This window comes from Trachemys scripta, chromosome 7, assembly GCF_013100865.1.
Source record: "Trachemys scripta elegans isolate TJP31775 chromosome 7, CAS_Tse_1.0, whole genome shotgun sequence".
Taxonomy (NCBI): Eukaryota; Metazoa; Chordata; order Testudines; family Emydidae; genus Trachemys; species Trachemys scripta.
This window is the reverse complement of record NC_048304.1, coordinates 70,801,654-70,822,101: the sequence shown is the minus strand read 5'-3', so window position 1 is coordinate 70,822,101 and position 20,448 is coordinate 70,801,654. Positions and strand designations below refer to the sequence as shown.

At 39.5% G+C, this 20,448-nt stretch overlaps 1 protein-coding gene across 1 annotated transcript in view; it reads right to left on the bottom strand.

The window, feature by feature from the left end:
• NRG3 (neuregulin 3) overlaps window positions 1–20,141 on the bottom strand; it is an 877,186-nt gene extending 857,045 nt beyond the window's left edge. Inside the window, exon 1 of the mRNA XM_034776411.1 lies at window positions 18,596–20,141. Within this exon, the coding sequence (XP_034632302.1) occupies window positions 18,596–19,304 (709 nt within the window). The 5' untranslated portion in view covers window positions 19,305–20,141. The remainder of the gene's footprint in view (window positions 1–18,595) is intronic.
• Window positions 20,142–20,448: the final 307 nt, after the last annotated feature.

Genomic DNA, 20,448 nt, shown 5'->3' with positions numbered 1-20,448 from the left:
CCTTGCAACAAAGCCCGATGCCAACTCTGTCCACATATCTATTCAAGTGACACCATCATAGAACCTAATCACATCAGCCATGCCATCAGGGGCTAGTTCACCTGCACATCTACCAACATGATATATGCCATCATGTGCCAGCAATGCCCCTCTGCCATATACATTGGCCAAACCAGACAATCTCTACGCAAAAGAATGAATGGACACAAATCTGACATCAGGAACCATAACATTCAAAAACCAGTGGGAGAACACTTCAACCTCTCTAACCACTCAGTGACAGACTTGAAGGTGGCAATTTTGCAACAAAGAAATTTCAAAAACGGACTCCAAAGAGAGACTGCTGAACTTGAATTAATATGCAAATTAGATACAATTAACTTAGGTTTAAACAGACTGCGAATGGTTGGGTCATTACACTAATTGAATCTATTTCCCCATGTTAAGTTCTTCTCATACCTTCTATGGGTCATCTCGATTATCACTTCAAAAGTTTTTTTTTTCTGCTGCTGATGACAGCTCATCTCAATTGATTGGCCTCTTACAGTTGGTATGGCTACTTCCACCTTTTCATGTTCTCTATATGTATAAATATCTTCTTCTTTCTGTATGTTCCATTCTATGCATCCGATGAAGTGGGCTGTAGCCCACAAAAGCTTATGCTCAAATACATTTGTTAGTCTCTAAGGTGCCACAAGTACTCCTGTTCTTTCTAGTTTCTGGCTGCGTTGGGAACTGTAGCCCATAGGGTAGCCTGCTCGCTTGTTTTATTATATGCTTTCTTGTGGATTTGTTGTTTGTTTTATTATAATAGATTTAGAGCTTTGGATTAGTGTATTTTTGGCAGTAACACAAGGAACCTACAGGCCTCATCTTGTATAAGCTAAAGCAAGTCAGCATATGTATGTTTGGGTCCTCTGGCATAGATAAGTGGCCTACCACTTGCCCTCTTAACAGGTACACCATAAAAAACATGGAAATAACCACCACCAAACTCGTTCACGTCAGAAATAACAGATGTGAGAATGAGCTAATTGTCATGAATTATATGACAATGAGCTAATTGTCATGAATTATATGAAAAGCTAATATGTATGAATATGACAGCCTAGAGAGCCCTGGTTTTATGTGCGTGAGGAAATTAAGTGTTGACATGGAAGATGGACACATAGTGCTCAGACTCTACAAGAGGGGCAAGCCACCATGTTTTTAAGTTAGTTTTAGGTTAGGTTTTCTTGGGTCTTTCTATAGCTTTCTAGCTTCTCATCTTCCACTTGAGAATTGAGGAAACTGGACCAATCGGGCTCTTTTGGCATGCCAGAGACGAGGCTGGTCCTTTTTCTCTTATCACCAGGTTATCAAGGAAGAGTGTGACTATGTTAATCTAGGAAGTTTTATAGTAAATGATATTGCATGTATCTCTAAAACAGAACAGTATTATTTTCTTTTTAATTCTGGTTGATTACTTTTTCATTTGATTACTATTCCATTTATGTCAATTGAAGTCTTAAAGGCTGTATTTTGTTCTCAGCATAAGTGTCCTTGTCATACATCCTGAGGGTCCTGGCAAGACTCTGTGTAGCCTGATTCTGGGACAAGAGCTGTATGATCTTCTGATCAGATCAATTGGCAAGCCTATAACTTTTATCATATAAGCCAGGGGTCAGCAACCTTTCAGAAGTGGTGTGCCGAGTCTTCATTTATTCACTCTAATTTAAGGTTTTACATGCCAATACATTTTAACGTTTTTAGAAGGTCTCTTTCGATAAGTCTATAATGTATAACTAAACTATTGTTGTATGTAAATAAAATAAGGTTTTTAAAATGTTTAGGAAGCTTCATTTAAAATTAAATTAAAATGCAGAGTCCCCCGGACCAGTGGCCAGGACCCGAGCAGTGTGAGTGCCATTGAAAATCAGCTTGCGTGCCGTCTTCAGCACGCATGCCATAGGTTGCCTACCCCTGATATAAACAATATTGATAATCCCCTAAAAATCTGGCAACAAAACACAGTCTTCTGTGGCAGATTGGACATTTCCGATTTCAGATGAAATTAGGAAGTGGAGACATGAAATAAATAAAATACAGACAAACAAAAAGTTGGCGATAGTTATCAAACTCTTTTAAAACCTTAAAGTTTAGCTAGGGGTCACTTGAAGTTCTGACAGAAGGATAGGTTCCATACTGCTTTACATACTCTAAACCAGTTTGCCTACTCCCATGTACAATTTCTGGAACGAAATACAAAGTTTTCCCATCTTTGGAGGTTCACTCATCATTAAGGCCTACATTGAATCATTTATACCAGCAGTTTCAAAAGATATTTTGGTAACTATCTTTTTAATGCCTTTTAAACCATGGAATCACGTGTATGGGGAAGTGCAGAACGGATCAGCTTTATCACATATTCCATCTTCCTGCCATATGGGATTCCTTTCTATTATTATTAGAATTCATAATGATATTTTCTTAGAGACCTGCAGTGGCATGGAATGCACATCTTTGAGGTTTTAAAAATAACAACTTTGTGGCAAATCCAGCATACCAGAGTAAGGCAAGTGTAATCCATATGCCTACTAGAGAGAGATCTCTTTAAGGGATCTATTGGGGGGTGGAATGAGTTGTGTCTGGGTCATTGTTGTTAGGCAGATGCACAATTAGCTTTCCACACTCAGAAGTTTCTGGAATTAGGTGTGCTAGTTTTGGATATGCTCAATAGGTCTCAGACTCCAGGCGAGCAGGCAGTGAGGATAGCTGCTTTGCAAAAGGCCATGTGGCCTGTATGGGCTGGGAAAAAATGAACCCAGGAGCAGAAAGCTGGCTGTTTTCCCTAACCCTGAAGCATTTTGCAGCAGGGTCTTTTCCCCTCAGATTCGATGTACTTAAATGTGTGGTTGGTTAATCAGATAGCTGACTGGATAACAGTGATTTCAGAAGAGAAAGAATTTGCATGGGTTCCAACAAGCAAGTGGGGGTGGACGGGTGGAAGACGTTGCTTTTGACTTAGCAGACTATATAGATTTGGTGACCAAAGACTTTGAGCAGCTTTTGGAAACTTTGAGTTTCTTCTCACTGTTTCTCTGGGGACTGAGCTGTTTAGATTTCTTTTATTTATGTATAACTGTGAAGATAATGTATGTGCATTATAAAGTAGCCATGTTTTGCTGTAAAATTAAGTTATTTATAACATATTATAAAGAAACATAATAAAGTTGGTACTTAAGAATTAAGTTCATTCCTTTTTTTCTTTTGAACGTGATTGTGGGGAGTTGAACCTGTGTAATCCTTGCTGAAAATCCTGAATTCTGGGTCTCCGGGTGCTTTTCTATGTGAGTTGGGTTGACTTAGGCACTGGAGAAGGGCAACTCTAGCCCACCCAAAGTTCACACAACCAGGGTTAACCCCTTTATTGGTATGTACAAGCAAATTATTTAGTTATTGTAAATACCACTAAGCATATTAGTGAATGCATGTAGGTCCTGATGCAAAGCTCAATGGAAAGACACTCACTGATCCCCATGGCTTTACATCAGGCCCATAAGTTGTAGTATGGCTGCCCACATTATTGCCTCCTTGACAAACAAGAAGACTACTCAAATGGATTTTTCCTTGGGACTTGTCTTCACTACCACAAAGACACATTACTTCGACGGGAGAGCATCCTCCCTTTGACATAATTACTCCACCTCAATGAGAGGCGGAAGTTATGTCGGTGGGAGAGCATTTCCCACTGACACAGAGCAGTGTTGACACCACTGTAAGTCGATGTAAGTTATGTCACTCGGAGAGGTGTTTTTTTTCCACACCCCTGAGCGATGTAACTTACATCAACTTAAGTGGTAGCATAGACAAGCCCTTATTTAAAAGAAGTATGACTAGATTAACGTTGTAGCTCCAAAATATAAGGCAATATTAAGGACAATAATTAGTACATCGCCCATGGCAATGGAATACAGAATAAAGATAAGAGAGATTTCAATGGGATTTGCATGCATGCAGCTGCTGGCATAATCAGGCCCCTCACTTGTAACCTGATCTAATTTCAGGAGAAACACAAGTATCAAAAGTATCACAGGAATTAGAGACAGTTGCCTCATTCATACCCCTATACTAAGGCAGGATTGATCCTGGTTTTCAAGTGATTTTTCTAGTCCAGTGTTAAATGGCCCAAACAATGGGGGTTCCTTCGATTCCTTTGGGATGCTATTTCCCAGTCTAATAGTTCTGGCCATTAGGAAATTGTTCAAGAGAAGGTACAATCAATTATATAAATTTAACTATACAGTACATTAGATGTTTAGCCTCAAATACTTTATGGTTTAAAAATCAGACCCATAAACGCTATTTCCTTCATTTTTGTTTTCTCGAGATGAATATCAGGAATGACAAATCAATTATTTTACTTTAAAAGAGTTGAGAAACATATGGCAGTGGTTTATTGGGAGCCATTACAGACTCTTCTACAAATGCTTCATTTATTTGATGGTGATTAACAGTCTTTCACGACAGCATTGCAGCCTCAGGGACAATCAGTCCTCTGTTGGTGTACATGGAGAAATCACCCTGAAGTTAGTGGAGCTGCACCCATTTACATCAACAGAGGATTTGGAGCCAAAGGTCAAAACATGATTAAAAGCATTTTTAAGTTTAAGGATTATATTGACCCAACAGACTTCTATCAGTTCTATGCATGACCCATACATCTGCAACAGGTTAGAGAATGTTAATTTTTTTGGCTCATGTTACAGAAAGCTCCGAATATAAAAGAAACAGCAGTGAAACAGAAGCAAGCTGTGTTTTGTCATCATGTCACTCCCCCTTTTTCTCAACTCTTCCTTCTATACAAACTCATTTTCTATTCTCACTATACTGATCACATCACCCTTTCCTCATATTTGCTGAAACTGCTTCATCTTCACCCCACCTACACCCCTGATCTTGTTTCTTTCTACTTATCCCACTCCCTGCTTATGCTCATCACAATCTTACTCTATGTGGAGCTGAGTTGAACTTGTGGAATTCTTGGTCTTCATTTACCAGACCTGATCAAGATACATTGTAGGAGGAACTGAATCAAATCCTGGCCTCTGTGAGGACTTCTGAATAGGAGGCCATTCTCTAATTCTCTGCTAAAGCACTCAGGGTCTGGCATCTCTCTGCTCACCATACAGACTCTCGGTACACACTATAATCTCCAGCTTCCTTAAGGGAATCCTTTAACGCATCCTGCAACTCCCATTGAAAGCAAGGCGTTGCTGCCCACTTCACAGAAGGAGCTCCGCATCTCACAAGATCACACGCTCAGGGTCTCTCTCACATTCCCCACTTCGCACTTCTCCCCACTCCTCCATAGCCACAATCCTGCAGAGACTTATCCACATGCTTAACTGCAAGGCTGTGTAAAGTTAAACATGTGCTTACATCTTTCCAGGAGCATGCTGTATTTGGGACAATCCCCCAGTTCCTGTCTTCCCTCTTTCCTGTCCCCTCTCAAAGCCAACTTCTGCCAAGGATCCTGACCCTCATTCTCTTTGTCAATATATTCTCCTAGCTCATCCTTTGGTGTATTGCTCTATTGTGTATCTGATCTGTTTTAGAATGTGAATTCTTTGGGGCAGGAAATAATTCTCTGTATGTGTAAAGTACTGGATAAATTTAAGTTGGTATATTAAGAAACTTCTAAATATTAATTCTACAGATCTCAGAATATACTATACCTAAATTATAATAAATTTGTTTTTTTTTTTTAAAAAAACGGAAGAAAAAAATGGCCAAGACTGTATGCCATCACAGACAGCAATAATAAACAGAAATAAAAACCAGAACAAAAATTAAGGGTCCACTAGGATATTAAGAGCATGTTACTAAATAATTACATTTGAACTATTTAAGAAGCAATGTATTTTTTAATTAATTGGATATAATCTTTCAGCATCTTCTTTGTGGGATTGTCATTAAAAAACAACAACAAATAAGCCCCCTAATAAATCCACAACTACTTTTACATTGACAAAAACCTCACAGCATTGCAAATTAAATACTTCATTATAATGATATTTTTTTTTTTTTTGGTAATCCAGTACACTTTATCCTCATTGTAAAGCTCTCTTCTATAATAATTTCTTCATTATAAGGCTGTTGGACGTTGACCCCTACCTACTGTCTTCATTTTTTACAAATACATCATTTTAAAAAGAAACAAAGCTCAGCAGCCAAAACCGCTGCTAAAATCAGGACAAATGTATTTTAAACTATCATCAGAAATGAATATATCTCTGTTCATCCTTCCAAATTATACATTGTGAGCAAGCCAGAAATGAGTACAGAAGCCTTTACTCTACAATTCCTGGAACGGGGTTACTTTCACATTTATATATGCACTTCTCAGGAACTGAGGTGCAGTTGGCTGCAAAACCCTAAATCTGTCAAGCTCACAAAATGTATGTAAACACTGAGTGTATCATGCTATGTGGCATATCCAGTTACTAAAATTTCAGTCGACACAGGCAATATTTCAGCAATTGACCAAAGAGTGCTTACATTTCATGACAGGTAGTTTAACCAGCATACAGTCTGTGACGTTGTGCAGTCTATATGGTTTTATAAAAACTTGATAATAAGTCAATATAATGTAACTGAGATAGTTTTAGAGAAAATACGGTAATAAGTGAATGTAAGTAACTGAGATATGCCTCATGCAAAAGGTCTCTTGTAAAGTATCATTACAAAGCTTATAATCTACTGAGTGTGATCATCTGATTTGTATAAATGTACCACTCTTGTATCTAAAACTAGAAATATAAAATGTAACTCTGAGGGCCTATTGTAATTGTGTAAAGTGTGGACCATTAATGATGGTTTGGAATCTTGATGACTCCCATTGTCTGCAGATGGCTGTATTTACCTGTGAGTCTTCCTGTATATGTGTGTGCTGGCAAGTGAGTAATGAAGTCTTGCAGTGACATGTGATCATGTCACCTGAACTGGAATCCATCTTTAACCTGGTGCTTTTCCAGTGAGGGGGGGGTGGAAACCCAGAGAGACAAAGAGTTCCCGCCTTATGCAAAAGATATATAAAGGGGGGAAGAGAACAGAGAGGAGAGAAGCCATCATGAAGAATCCCCTAGCTACCACCTGAGCTGCAACAAGAGCTGTACCAGGGGAAAGAATTGTGCCCAGGCCTGGAAGGTGTCCAGTCTGAGAAAAACTTACTGAAGCATCTCTGAGAGTGAGATTATCTGTATTCAGTTTGATTAGGCATAGATTTGCGCATTTTATATTTTGCTTGTGACTTACTTTGTTCTGTCTGTTACTACTTTGAACCACTTAAATCTTACTGTCTGTATTTAATAAAATCACTTTTTATTTAGTAATTTACTCGGAGTATATATTAATACCTGAGGGAGCAAACAACTGTGCATATCTCTCTATCAGTGTTATAGAGGGCGAACAATTTATGAGTTTGCCATGCATAAGCTTTATGCAGGGTGAAACGGATTTATCTGGGTTTAGACCCCACTGGGAGTTGGGCATCTGAGTGCTAAAGACAAGCACTCTACTGTGAGCTGTTTTCAGGTAAACTTGCAGCTTTGGGACAGGAGATTCAGACCCTGGATCTGTGTCTGGAGCCAGACGGGAGTGTCTGGCTCAGCAAGACAGGGTGCTGGAGTCCTGAGCTGGCAGGGAAAACAGGAGCAGGGGTAGTCTTTGCACATCGGGTGGCAGCTCCCAAGGGGGTTTCTGTGATCCAACCCGTCACACAGTCTATTAAAATGGAGATGACATGATGATCCTAATTTGGAAAAAAAAAATTGTGAAAGTAACAATCATTATGCCAGCATAATATTTCTCTTTTAAATATACTGTAAACTGATCTTATATCTCACTCTTGTATATCTGGCCTAAATCTAGCTCTGCAAAGGACTTAAACCCTTTAGAATTCTGCAAGATGTTACAATCGCCTCATATTCACTAAAATAAACAATTTTTTTTAAATTGTTGTTCTTTCTATTTATTTAGAGCTAAATTATGCCATCCCTTATAAGGTGCTTTAGAGATGAGGGTACCAGGAACCCTTCTCCTCCTTAGTACCTACAAAAACAAGGGGTAAAATTGGACACAGGAGAGCCAGGCAGAAGCTACATCTCCACAATGTCATCCCTGAGCTGGGCTAAGGACATTCTGTCAATACTCACTTCAACACACAGTTTCCCTATCTACAAAAAAGGGTGTGATGATACTTACTGCCATGGTAAAGTGCTTTCAGATCTACAGATAAGAAGCTCCAGATATTTATTAGTATTATATCTACTCACCTCCATTACCTGGGAGGCATCGTTCCTTTTCTTTGGCATATTGATACAAGGCATGACACTGATTCAGGTAGCGTGCCTTCATTTTATCAATACAAAAGAGACAAAGTGAGCCCTCAGACTGTAAACATATGGAACATCCTCTGTATTTTGTATGTATGTCATACGTTGTAAGTAATGACCCTCAACGTAAGTCATTGGGAAGGTTTGAATCCAGGGTCTTTACCTCCATAGCTCAGAACACTACTGTTTGAGCTACAAAGTGTAACCTCCTTACCAGGTAGCAGTAGTAGGCTAATCTATGGCCAGTTGAGGCAGACAACATGTACTGTGCAAAAATTATGCCACCACCCCATTAGTGTTTAACAACAGAAAACGTTGTGTCAGTTCAGCATCCCTCTGATTGTTTTTTAACTACAAAATAATTATAAAGTTGGGTACCTTATAAAGGTTACACTATAAACTCAGAAGCATCATTTAAGTTTAATAACTTACCAAGTCAAGGAACACTGCTAATTTACAAAGTTATACTAGTTTTGAGCATGCATTTTCCTGTCCTCTGTTTTTTTGATTGATTGATTTAGATTGATAGTGTTATGAACAAACAGCTGGTCTTTTAAAATTTGCTAAACCCTTTATAAAACATACGCTGTGATAGCAATAAGCCATTCACAACAGAAACCTGGGGAAACAGCCACTCAGTGGAATAATTATAAAACCCCCTCCAGCCTAAGTCAGTAGCACTGAAATTTCATCAGGATAATCCACTCAGTTAAGTTTCCTGGCCTGTTGAACTCTGGCATTGCAAAACCTTTATCTCACATACTATTAAATGAAGAAAAAATTACCATAACATTTTGGTGCAGCTTATCTCCACAAGGTTCAAACAAAAATCCTGTTTCTCTACTGCAGAGTCATTCACAGATTTAAAGAAGGCATTAACTCTCCCACAGACACCCCCGCACCCCTAAAATCTGTAACAAGAATACTTTGAGAAATCCATTGGAAGCTATTTATTTTGTAGCTATTACCTGAACAGTTCAAAAGCCAACCAAATGAATAATTTACTGCTATTTTAGCTATAATTCTAAGCCCATTTATGTACTAACACATTTGATGGTTTCATTTTATTTATTTATTTATGGTTAACATTTTGAGTGTTATCTAGTCACTCACGTAATAGAGATACTTGCGCTTTACAACAGTCAGCCATTTTCAGTACATTATAGGAAATAGCATTTCATCATTTATCATAAATTTCACAAGGCTTTTTTTTATTGCATGCATATATGGGAAAGAGTAAAATTTTAGTGTTGCACAATGCAAGGTAATTTTGAAAGCTTAGTAACAGGGTTGGATACAAACTATATGACAATTGATTTCATTAAGATCCTGATTATATTTAGAAACAGCAGTTCCAGGCTTCCTTGCCTGTTTCATAAATCAGTTGCAAACCAAGTAAGAAATAACCTTTGTCGTTCCACTAAAACAGACCGACGAAGACACTCCAACAGAATAACTCTATCTTATGTCAATGGCTTGCTTTACAAGTTCTGACATCAGTGAGAATGATCAGATCTGGAAAAGAAGCTCTTTGCTATTAATACTAATTTAATGGTTTGCTGTTACACAGTGCTACAGCCCCTCTGTCTGGTAACAACCAGCAATCAAGTCTCAGCTCATAATGAACTAAAATCCTGAGGTTTATAACAATGATGTTGTGAAACAACAAATATGAATGTAGTTTAATGACATAGTTATAACAATTACTTAAATCTGAAAATACATCAAGGGAGCGGGTCACCTTTAAAGTTTCCAAAAGCATTACAAACATGAAATGTCTTTTGAAAGAATCAGTGTTAACACATTTCTGCCTACAAACTCAGCAAAGAAAGATATACCAAAAAACCCCCCCAAAAAACAAAAACCAATGCATGCAGTAGCATCCATACACCTGGTATTTGACCATTGTAATACAGAACCAAGCTTGGATTTGAGGTTATTGGTTAAAATCAATATGCAAAAAAATCCTGAGATGACTCTTGGTGATCTAGAACAGGTGGTTCTCAACCAAGGATACACATACCCCTGGGGGTATGTAGAGGTCTTCAAAGGGGCACATCAACTCATCTAGATAATTGCCCAGTTTTACAATAGACGACATAAAACATGCTAGCAAAGTCAGTACAAACTAAAATTTCATACAGACAATGACTTGTTTATACTGCTCTCTATACTATACACTGAAATTTAAGTACAATATTTATATTCCAATTGATTTATTTTATAATTATATGGTAAAAATGAGAAAGTAAGCAATTTTTCAGTAATAGTATCCTGTGACACTTTTGTGTTAGACTCCTGAAAGCGGCACAGTAGTCTGGAAAGGTTGAGAGCCCTGGTCTAGAACTAAGCAATTACATCACACAAAGATGAAAGTTTACTATAAACTATTTGGGGGGGGAGGGTGTGAAGAAGAAGAGTCTTTTTTTCAATATAGTACTGAACAAAATAAAGATGACCTCACCAATGGAAACTGAATACTAATAACCACATTTAAGTATTGCTAACTGCCTAAAAACAGACAAAAGTAAGAAAACCACATTTAAAGTCAAGTGTGTTTTTGTACAACATTTTACTGTGTGTGTGTGTGTGTGTGTGTGTGTGTGTGTGTTACTTTGAAATGTATTGCACTGCTCACTTAAAGTTAAACACATGTGTTTGCAGGATTGGGAGCTATATCAATCTCAAGGGTAAAGACTGCAAATTGAGGTTCTTCAGCATTTTTGCCAGATAAGCACAAAATTTCCATAGATCATTGGCTGCATATATTTTTTCCAGATTATGTTGCAAAGTTACAAAATGCTTCTATGAGAGATCTGTTCAAAAAAGCTTTTAAAATGTTAATTCATTTTTCTATAGACTAGGAACATCATCTTTTCCAACACATAATATCAAGGTTCAAGTGCCAGCCTCCTGTGTTTTGTGGACCAATCGTGTAGTGCAAAATACAAACTGGAGGTGGGGATCACATTACACAGGGTAGACAAGCAGTTTAAATTCAGTAGAGCAAAGAATCCTTAAAACTCAGTAAAGCCAGAAGTAGAGAGGTGAGACTTCACCTCCATATAGCTACCTATTCACCCATTTATTTAGGTGGTCATTGCAGTGTCTAGGCTCCCAAACCCTGTCTAATCTCTGCTTTAAAGTTTCAATTTTATTTTCATGCAAAACTTTCAGTTACTTTGAAGCAAAAAAAAAAAAAAAAATCACAAAATCAACACAAAACTTAAAGCACAATTCTCAAGTATTTTAGTTGGTCTGAGTTTCAATTTATAATGAAATCTGAAACCAGATAAATTGAGCTCAATTTGGGTTTTGAAGGTTTGAACAAGCTCTACCTCGCCTATGAATTAACAATAAAAAATAAAAAACAGCAAAGAGATTCAGGAGCACAGAATCAATAAAAATTATAAAAATAGAACTTCAGATAGTCTTTGAATGATTGTATTTGGACCATGGCTGCCAAATATCTTATGGAAAGTATACATAATACTAGATTTCTGAGGACAGAAGACTTTCTTTTAAAAATGTTAAAGCTTTGGTCAAACATTTCCATGTTTGTTAAACTTTATATAAGTTCATTTGTATTTTTAAACACAATTTGACTCCATCTGTTGTGGGGGACAGACATAAGTTAGCAACTCATGAAATCACAGGGTGTAGCTGAATCTATCCATGCTTTTGCAGAAAAGCTGAGAACATACCTAAGCATGACATAAATAAAACCATACCTCCCAGCCAGGCCAATTTTAGGCTGGAAAAGCATGATACAACTAAACATTTGTCAAGCACCTTCTAGTGGGAATGATGACAAAAGCCTGCTCTTTTCTATTTTCCCATCTTTTTTGAGGGCTACCCATCTCTTTTTCCTGAGGATTTATTTTCACCAGGAGAAGGAGCTTGTTGCTAAACAACAAGTACAAAAACAATTGCCGTGCCACTTGTACTTGCATTGCTGCATTTGTTACCTTGAATTCTGTTTGCATGTTCATTCTCTTTCTCATTTGTGGGTATGAACATACTCACTGCTTTGGCAGGCTTATCTGAGAACACCCTAGAAGAGACCTCTTCTCCTGAGGAAACACTCCACTCAATGGCTGGATGTTAGGAGTGGGGTGGGGGTGGAGAAAGAGTGTGAGAGGCTTGAGTGAATAGAATTCTGGGAAATGTAATTCTAAACAAGGAGAGTCATCAGAGATTTGTAAGGATGAATTCTAAAGAATAGCCTCCCTACTAAGGCACAGGGTTCGACATCTGTTACCCTCACATGACTGTTCAAAGGATCAGTTACCAGCATAATAAGAATTACATAGATTGCATTAACATAAACTGTTTTGTTTCCTTTTCTGCTTCCCACCTACTCACTATATGCCATTTCCTTTGTAATGAAATATTGATTTTTATACTAACCAACATATCTAAATATTAACTGTCAAACTGTGAAGGCGGGGCTTGTTGTAAAATGATTTTGGCCCCCAATTGCAGCTGCAGCAAGGCCTACCACAGATTAGCTTAGTAAGTAGGAAAGCATAGCTGATTTTTATCAGCTATATTGCAAGGACTAGCGGCACAGCAAACAATTTCATGCAATCAATGTTTTTGCAACAGATTTCTTGCTTTGTATACGCTGACCATGAGTTCACAACAACCCTGAAGGCCCTTTGCTGATATGTAATGGGTATTTATATATATATATGGGTGGCGTGAGACACTGTGTTCAAACTACGGCAAAAGAAGAGTTAAGAAAAAAATGCCAGGAGATATACAGAGTGCAGGTACTTGTCCACATATTCAGCCACCGTGCTCACTCAACAGCCCAATATTGTGCAATCAGTGAAGTCTTTCATGTGAGCGATTCATAAGAGTCTCCAAATTGTTAACAACTTCATGTAATTTCACTGGCATGTTTTCTTTTTCTTTATTTTATTTTATTTTATTTTCAAATAAATCGTAAGAGAAACAAACAAAATTAAACAACACAAAACTGTGTAAAAGTAATGTTAAATACCACCTGAAAGCAACAAATACTAAAGAATTCAGAAATAAAGCTGAATCTAAATCATAACAATCCCTATTTTTATTGGGTATTTCAGCAGGTCTGTGAACCGTGGGTCACATGCTGAAAAGTCACATGTGTACTGCAACAGCTAGACACAATAAGGTGGGTAGAGACTGATTTTTTGGCCTTAATTTTGAATTTGTATTTTCTGTGGTTTAGCACAGACCATTATCATTACTTTAGGATAATATTTTGTGATATGTCAATACTTTTATAACAGTATATTGTTGTGAACATATATCATATATAGTCCTTGTATCATTGCTAATGAGAAGACATGCTATAAAAAAAAAAGAAAACCTTTACTTCTACCAAGCATCACAGATTATATCACCCTAATGAACAGCCTTGTAGCCCCCCCAAAAAATATGTCCTTCAATCTTAAAAAGCAGCATAATAATTTGAAACATTAAGGTCCCTTTCCTTCCATAATTAGGGTAACTGGTTGAAATATAGTGTATGAATCCTGAACCAAACTAATTAATCAATATTTAGTTTGATTTATGAATCTAAACAATTTCTACAGGATATGTCATCTGTTCTCCATTCACATGTACTGCTCAATTGTTATTGCATTCTTCCTCTATCCTGATATTTCCAATAACCTTTGTTAAAGTCTTGAGTAAAAAGAAGAATTGTATAGTATAGTAGGAAATATATATAATTCACAACCATTTAAAACCACTCCACTTGGACACAATTACATTCTCACTTACTATCCATTAATATACTATATGGTTAAATTATTATAAGAAAGTTATTATAAAGTTATATTCTTATGGTATTCAATGGCAAAACCAAAAAGCTGTATAATTGATGACTGTTTTATATTGATTTTTAACACCAAATGTTCTATATAGCTTCTAATTTTAAGTGTATTTTTAAGTGTAAAACTATAATTTGAGTATAATTAAAATCAAAATTTAAAGATATTTTTAAAACATGAATATGTTGGTATTTGTATATTTTTATTTAAACCTTCCACTGCAGAGTGATCAATGTCAGACACAATGATAATGTGCTAGTGCATAACTACCAGAAATGAAAATTATCTATAAATAGAAAATGAAATTAACAAGTCTAATACCACTGTCCAAGTTGATGGAAACACAAAAAAGCAAGAAGGCCTCAGAAATTGGTGAAAATCAACTTAAATTTTAATTACTCCCATTTATTACTTGGTGGCTAAGTAATTTTTAAATGCATGATTGTTATCATCACAGTATCCCTTTATCTACTGATTGTTTCAGCTGGGGGAAAACAAAATTTTGGGGTGTGTGTGTGTGTGTGTGTGTAAAAGGGGTAGAGGAAGCAACTGCCTTTCAAGTTCTAGTTTTCTTCGGTTCATCATCCCTCAATGTATTGCAAACTGGTTAATAAAGTAAGATCCTGATCCCGCAAACCCTTGTGAGCCTGCTTAACAACTTTACTACCATGGGTAGTCCCATTGATTTTAGGGATTACCCATGGTAATAAAGTTGAGAGCACAGGTAAGCATTTCAAGGATCAGGTCGAGTGTGGGTAGAAGATTTCTGAGCCATGGAAAGAGCTGAACACGTTTCATGAGGGTCTGACATCTCCTACACATAGCAGGGAGAGGATTTCCTCATAGAATTTCTTTGGTAAAAGCCCTCCCATGCCATTTATTAAATACCACCCCTAATGTGGAAAAAAAATACTTAATCCATTGTGAAATGAAACCAATGATGATGGCACTAGTTCAGGTGCCAGGCTTGTTTTGTCAACCCATGTTGTGCAAAATAAGCAGATAAAGGACATGCTTTGCATAACTGATTAAAGCAGAAAATGTCTTATAATCCTATATTAAGACCAATGAAAATCAAAATATACTAGGGTTTCAGTCTGCACTGATTTAAAAAAAAAAGCTCTCAATTGGATTTCACAAAAGGTATTGATTAGGAGTTCTGTAACATCTCTCTTCTTGGTTATTATGCATTATACGAGCCAGGGCTGCCTGACCTGAGCTTCTTGGTGTATGGATACAAGAGGAAGCACCATGTCATTGCATAGCTGAATCCATGCATGCATAATTTCAAGTACAACATCTCAACATATACATAATAACATTTCTGAAAGACCTAGCATATCAAGAAAAAGGCAAATAGAAAAAAATCAGGGCATGATACTTTAAACATGAAACCAATGTTTAATAAAAATGAAGCATTATGGATGTTTCAGTTAGTAGGTAAATTCCTCTTATCCCCAAGCTAGATAGTCATTCTAGATTAGTGACTGATTTTTATTTTGAACACCAAATTAAGTACTATTTTTTGTGAACTGATAAGCAACTAGCTTTTGCTTGGTCAGAACCTGGAGAAATTTCATCAAGAACTTTCAAAACAGCAAATAGAGAATTTGTCTGTGAGCAAAATGGAACCAAGAATGACTTTCATCCTACACATCCACAAAAACAGAGAGACTTCCTTATATCTTTGCAGATGAATATCCTCCCCACCACCACCACCAAAGATCTTTTTTAACACTTACACTAAACGGACATACATCCAGTTTTCTGAACCAATACCTCCAGACTTGCCTTCTGTTTTCCAAAGTCACATTCCAAGCCCACATCTTGAAATGGTTTAATAAAATGCAACACAAAACAATCTGGATAAAGCTCTTTTTGTAAACTGTGAAATGCTAAATGATCTATGACCCCTGCCTACACATGTGCCTTTCCAAGGCAGAGGATCAAACAAGGGTCTGCACTTGTCTTGAAAGCCAGGGCACCAGGCTTGTCATATCATATTTGTATTCACATGATACAACAGGACCCATGACTTTCATTTTAATAGCAGCTGAGGCAATGGGCAGAGAAAGAACAGGCAGTGCAACCTGGAAACTGAAGCTGAATTTAAAAAAAAAAAAAAGAGAGAGAGAGAGTTCCTTTTCTCACAAGACCCTGTTAATCACAATCAAAGCAAGTGGAAGATGCGGATATTGGGTCATAGGGTCACACACTGTCAGTAGTTCATGAAAGAGAGATTACATTTCCTTCTCCCCAGTTGATACTGCAACCTCAGAGAAAGATTATATGAAGCTGAGGGCTTAAAAAATATCCACATGCCCTATAAATTCAAATCCTTTTTTATGTAATCTATTTAATCTTCCGTTAATGATAATCTCTGCTATCAATGCACTCAAACAGGGTCAATTTCTGATGGATTTGCACTTCTTCCATTTCATCCTATAAGGGAGTGGTATTTAATAAGGGGAAACACCCTGATCTATCTGGTATTAGCAATCTAAGGGAACAAATATTGCTTATAAATCTGTTTGAGTGCTCAAACCAGCTCAAAATTTTGTTGTTGTTGATTTTTTGTCTTGGTTTGGACTGGTCCTGCCAGCTGATCATGATTATTAATAAGCCTTGTGTCCACTTTAGTGCATAGGGAGACTGTGTGGAGGGAGGGAAATTACAGTGGATTTCTCTTAAAGACCCAAAAAGATGGGACTGAGAGCTGGAAATGGATTACAAGATGGCACAGTAATATTTTAATATTGGCAGAAGCCCTGAGCCAACGTACAGCATTTCAACCCTACAAAAGTCAATGCAGTTTGAAAAGCCATATAGCTTTGTTACCTTATACAAGGTTTGAACACAGGAGGATGGGATGAAAATCAGGCACCCTTGGGACAAAAGGAAAAGAAAAAATGTATATTTCAAAAACATCTCTATGCGCAGAAACGAGAGTGGCAGCCCTGGAGCTCTTCCACAAAAGGTTTTCCTGATTGTAACCTCCAACTTCCTTTTGCCAGATGCACCTTTAAAGGAAGGTTCTCTCGCTTACCTTGATCAAAGGCTGGAGAAGCGAGTTATTGCCTTGTTTGCCATTCTGATTTAGTGACAGCTGCGTTCGCCCCCCCCCCCCCCTTCAGATTTACCGTTCTTCTGCCTGGTTCGCCAATGCACGGCATCAGTTTGCTGTGCATATGGACTCTTTATCCCGGGGCTTATCAGCAAATAGATGTAACGGGGAAAAAAAGTTTAAATGACTAACTAACCAAATCCTCCAGCGGAACAACCACAGATTAGCATGCAAAAAGGGGAGCCACGGGCTACAAAAGCGATTCCGCTGATAACATTCAATTGAATTGACGTGCCTAGCAGAAGCCACTAATGGGGGACACACAGCGCCTCGTTTCCTAGACTGTAGCCAAGAAAACACACAAGACTCTAATACAGTATAATTAATCGTTTTACTAAACGGCCCTGCCCAGAAGTTCCGCTGGCAGAGATTGCCGTTCGTCCTAGATAACCTTCACAGCCGGCAGGGAGAGGTCCCCGATCCAAATTAAATTTCAAATTAAACCAGAATCCTTCGCTTTGCGATCTGGCTGGTGGGAAGAGTCAGCCACCAAACATCATTCAGGGAAATTAAACACCCCCCTTTCTAAGAGCTAGTCAATGAGGGCAGTAATCTGCCGAGGTGGCGGATGGCAAATAGATGAGACTGGATCATATTTGAGCGTTTATGCACATTCAGGGGGTGGGCTCATGTCCCTTTCGGAGAGCACTGGCTAAGGGTCTTTTCAACAGCCAGGCATCAAGGAAAGGGAGATTGCTTTGGATCACATTTTATATTTAAAGATTTTTTTTAACGACTGTCACCCACACCTTAGCACACCCTATGTGAGGGGCACCAAACATCAGTCTACCAGTTCACTTCATCTCAGCAGCCACAGAATTAGTGCCAGCGCCTTTCTCCAGAGCCACCACCAAATTTTGGATCATCACTTATCCCTTCTGACCACGGATTTCTCAACAGCCCTTCCTTGGACCAAGCTGTGGGGAAAGAGGTATTGCTGCTTTCCTATAAAATATAGTGAGATATCTCCACCTCAAATGACTGCTACTGTGTGAACATCCATCACACAAACAGGGAACTTGCCGGGGGGGAACGGGGATAAAGAGGGGAGAGGGGAAAGAGAGGCAGAAACTTAATCTAAGGGCTTTCCAGCAGCTCTGCAGTGTCAGTAATTGCACGCTAACCCTTGTCTGCCTACGATACTAGACATTAGCATCCAAACTAGAAACACCACCAGGTTGGCTCTTGAAGTCATGCAAAGACTAAACCAGGTGTGGGGGTGCGGTGAAAAGGGGGGTGCCCAAAGGCAAGGCAGTTTTCGCTTTACTTACGGAATTTGGGGCTAGTGCTAGTTTCTGGTGTGGTGGTGGTGGACTCCTGGAAGGGAGATAAGGTCCAGGATGGAGCAGAGTCGTGGACATAGATCTTATAGGAGGAGGTAGCGTATGCCGCAGTGGGCCAGATGGGCATTGGCTGGGTACTGGGGGTCCCGGGCAGCGGACGGGAGGTCAGGATGGTGGTGCTGAAGGGGACGGTGGTGGAGAGACTGGTAGGGGGGGCAGCTGTATGGCGCACAGTGGTAGATCTGGGGCTCGCCCGGATGGGGACCCGAGTCCCCGGGAAGCGGGTGGGTGCCCGGGTCATGGTGGTTAAGCGGGTGCTTATCCGGTTGGGTGTCCTTGACGTGGTGGTGGTGGTGGTCTCCATGCTCTTCGGCGGGGTGGTGGGCTTGGAGAGGAAGAAGGGGTCCTGCCCAATCCCTTTGGAATCCATCAGCTCGGTGGGGACATAATCCTTGACGGAGCCCACCACGATCCACTTGAGCAGCATGAGACTGAGCCCCAAGCCGATGAAGCCGATGAAAAGAGGCACCACACACAGCCACGTCTGCTGCCGGTTCCAGACGATGCAGTCACTACATCGCAGCTCCCTGGGGGGGTCGGGAGCCCCATCCCCGTCCGGGCCCCCAGCCGCCGCCGCCGCCCCCTCCTCAGCAGCAGCAGCACCAGGTGGAGAGGCGCAGGCAGCCCCTTCACTCATCCTAGGTGCCTTTCACCCCCCCCGGAGGGAAAGACAAGACATCAGGGAGAAGCTGCTGCTGGGGAAAGCAGCATGCAGACGGGCAGGTGAGAGAGAGAGGGAAGGGAAAGCGATCGGTCTCCCAGTCTGTCAGTCAGTCAGGGGACATGTCTCCAGCCCCAGAAACCCCCCACGGCTCCTCATGCAACCTCCTCCAGCAGCTGCTGAATCAGCTAAATCACCAGGCTCGCTTCAGCCTTGAGCAGCAGCACTCGGAGCATCCTGCTCGCTTTTATTCCCCACTTCCTTTCTTCTTCTTCAGATCCCCCTTTGTTTTTAATAAGTCACAAGAATCAGCGTCCAGGTTTTTTTTTTTATGCCAAGCATCCGGATCCAGCAACGATGAGCCACATTCCTACACACTGGCAGCTCTCCTCTTTCTGGGTCGGGTTAGGATACCCCCTTCCCCCCTTTGCTCCTTCTTATCCACAGATCAGATGCACCAGCATTCCTCGGCTGCTTCTTTGAGAGGCGACGGAGCAGCAAAATGCACCTGTTATTCAGCAGCCCTGCAGCCAACCCTTGGACAGCACTTTAGGAGAGAGACCAATCCGAAGGCAGAGCGGAGGGAAAGGAGACAGAGCTTCCTCGCTCGCTCTTTCTCCACCAAGCAGCAGCTCAGCGGCGCTTAAGTCCAAGCTGCAATCAAAGTCAGGCAAGGATTTAAAAAAATAAAATAAAATAGTCATAAAAATAAAATAAAACGCCAGCAAAAATATATATATATCAGAAAACACACGCAGAGAGCTGGATCGATAGACAGAACCAATAACCACACACACACACACGCACGCACCAGGCGGCTCCTGCCAAGCTTGCAGCTTCAGTTCGATTGTGTATTCCTATTGCAGTGCAAAAGAGGCAGGCTGGCACTCAGAAAGTAAAGCACCTCCCACCACAGCCTAATGGTGGTTTCTTAATGCGCACAAGATAAATAAATGATCCAGGCAAACCCCTCGGGAGGTATATGGCAAGCTAGGGTGGTTTTTTTTTGGTTTTGTTTTCCCAATCAGATCCTGAAACTATATTGCGTGTGTATTAATCCAATAGGATCATGGTGTGTTGTCGCATGGTAGAAGAGACGTGGGGGGGGGGGGGAAGATCA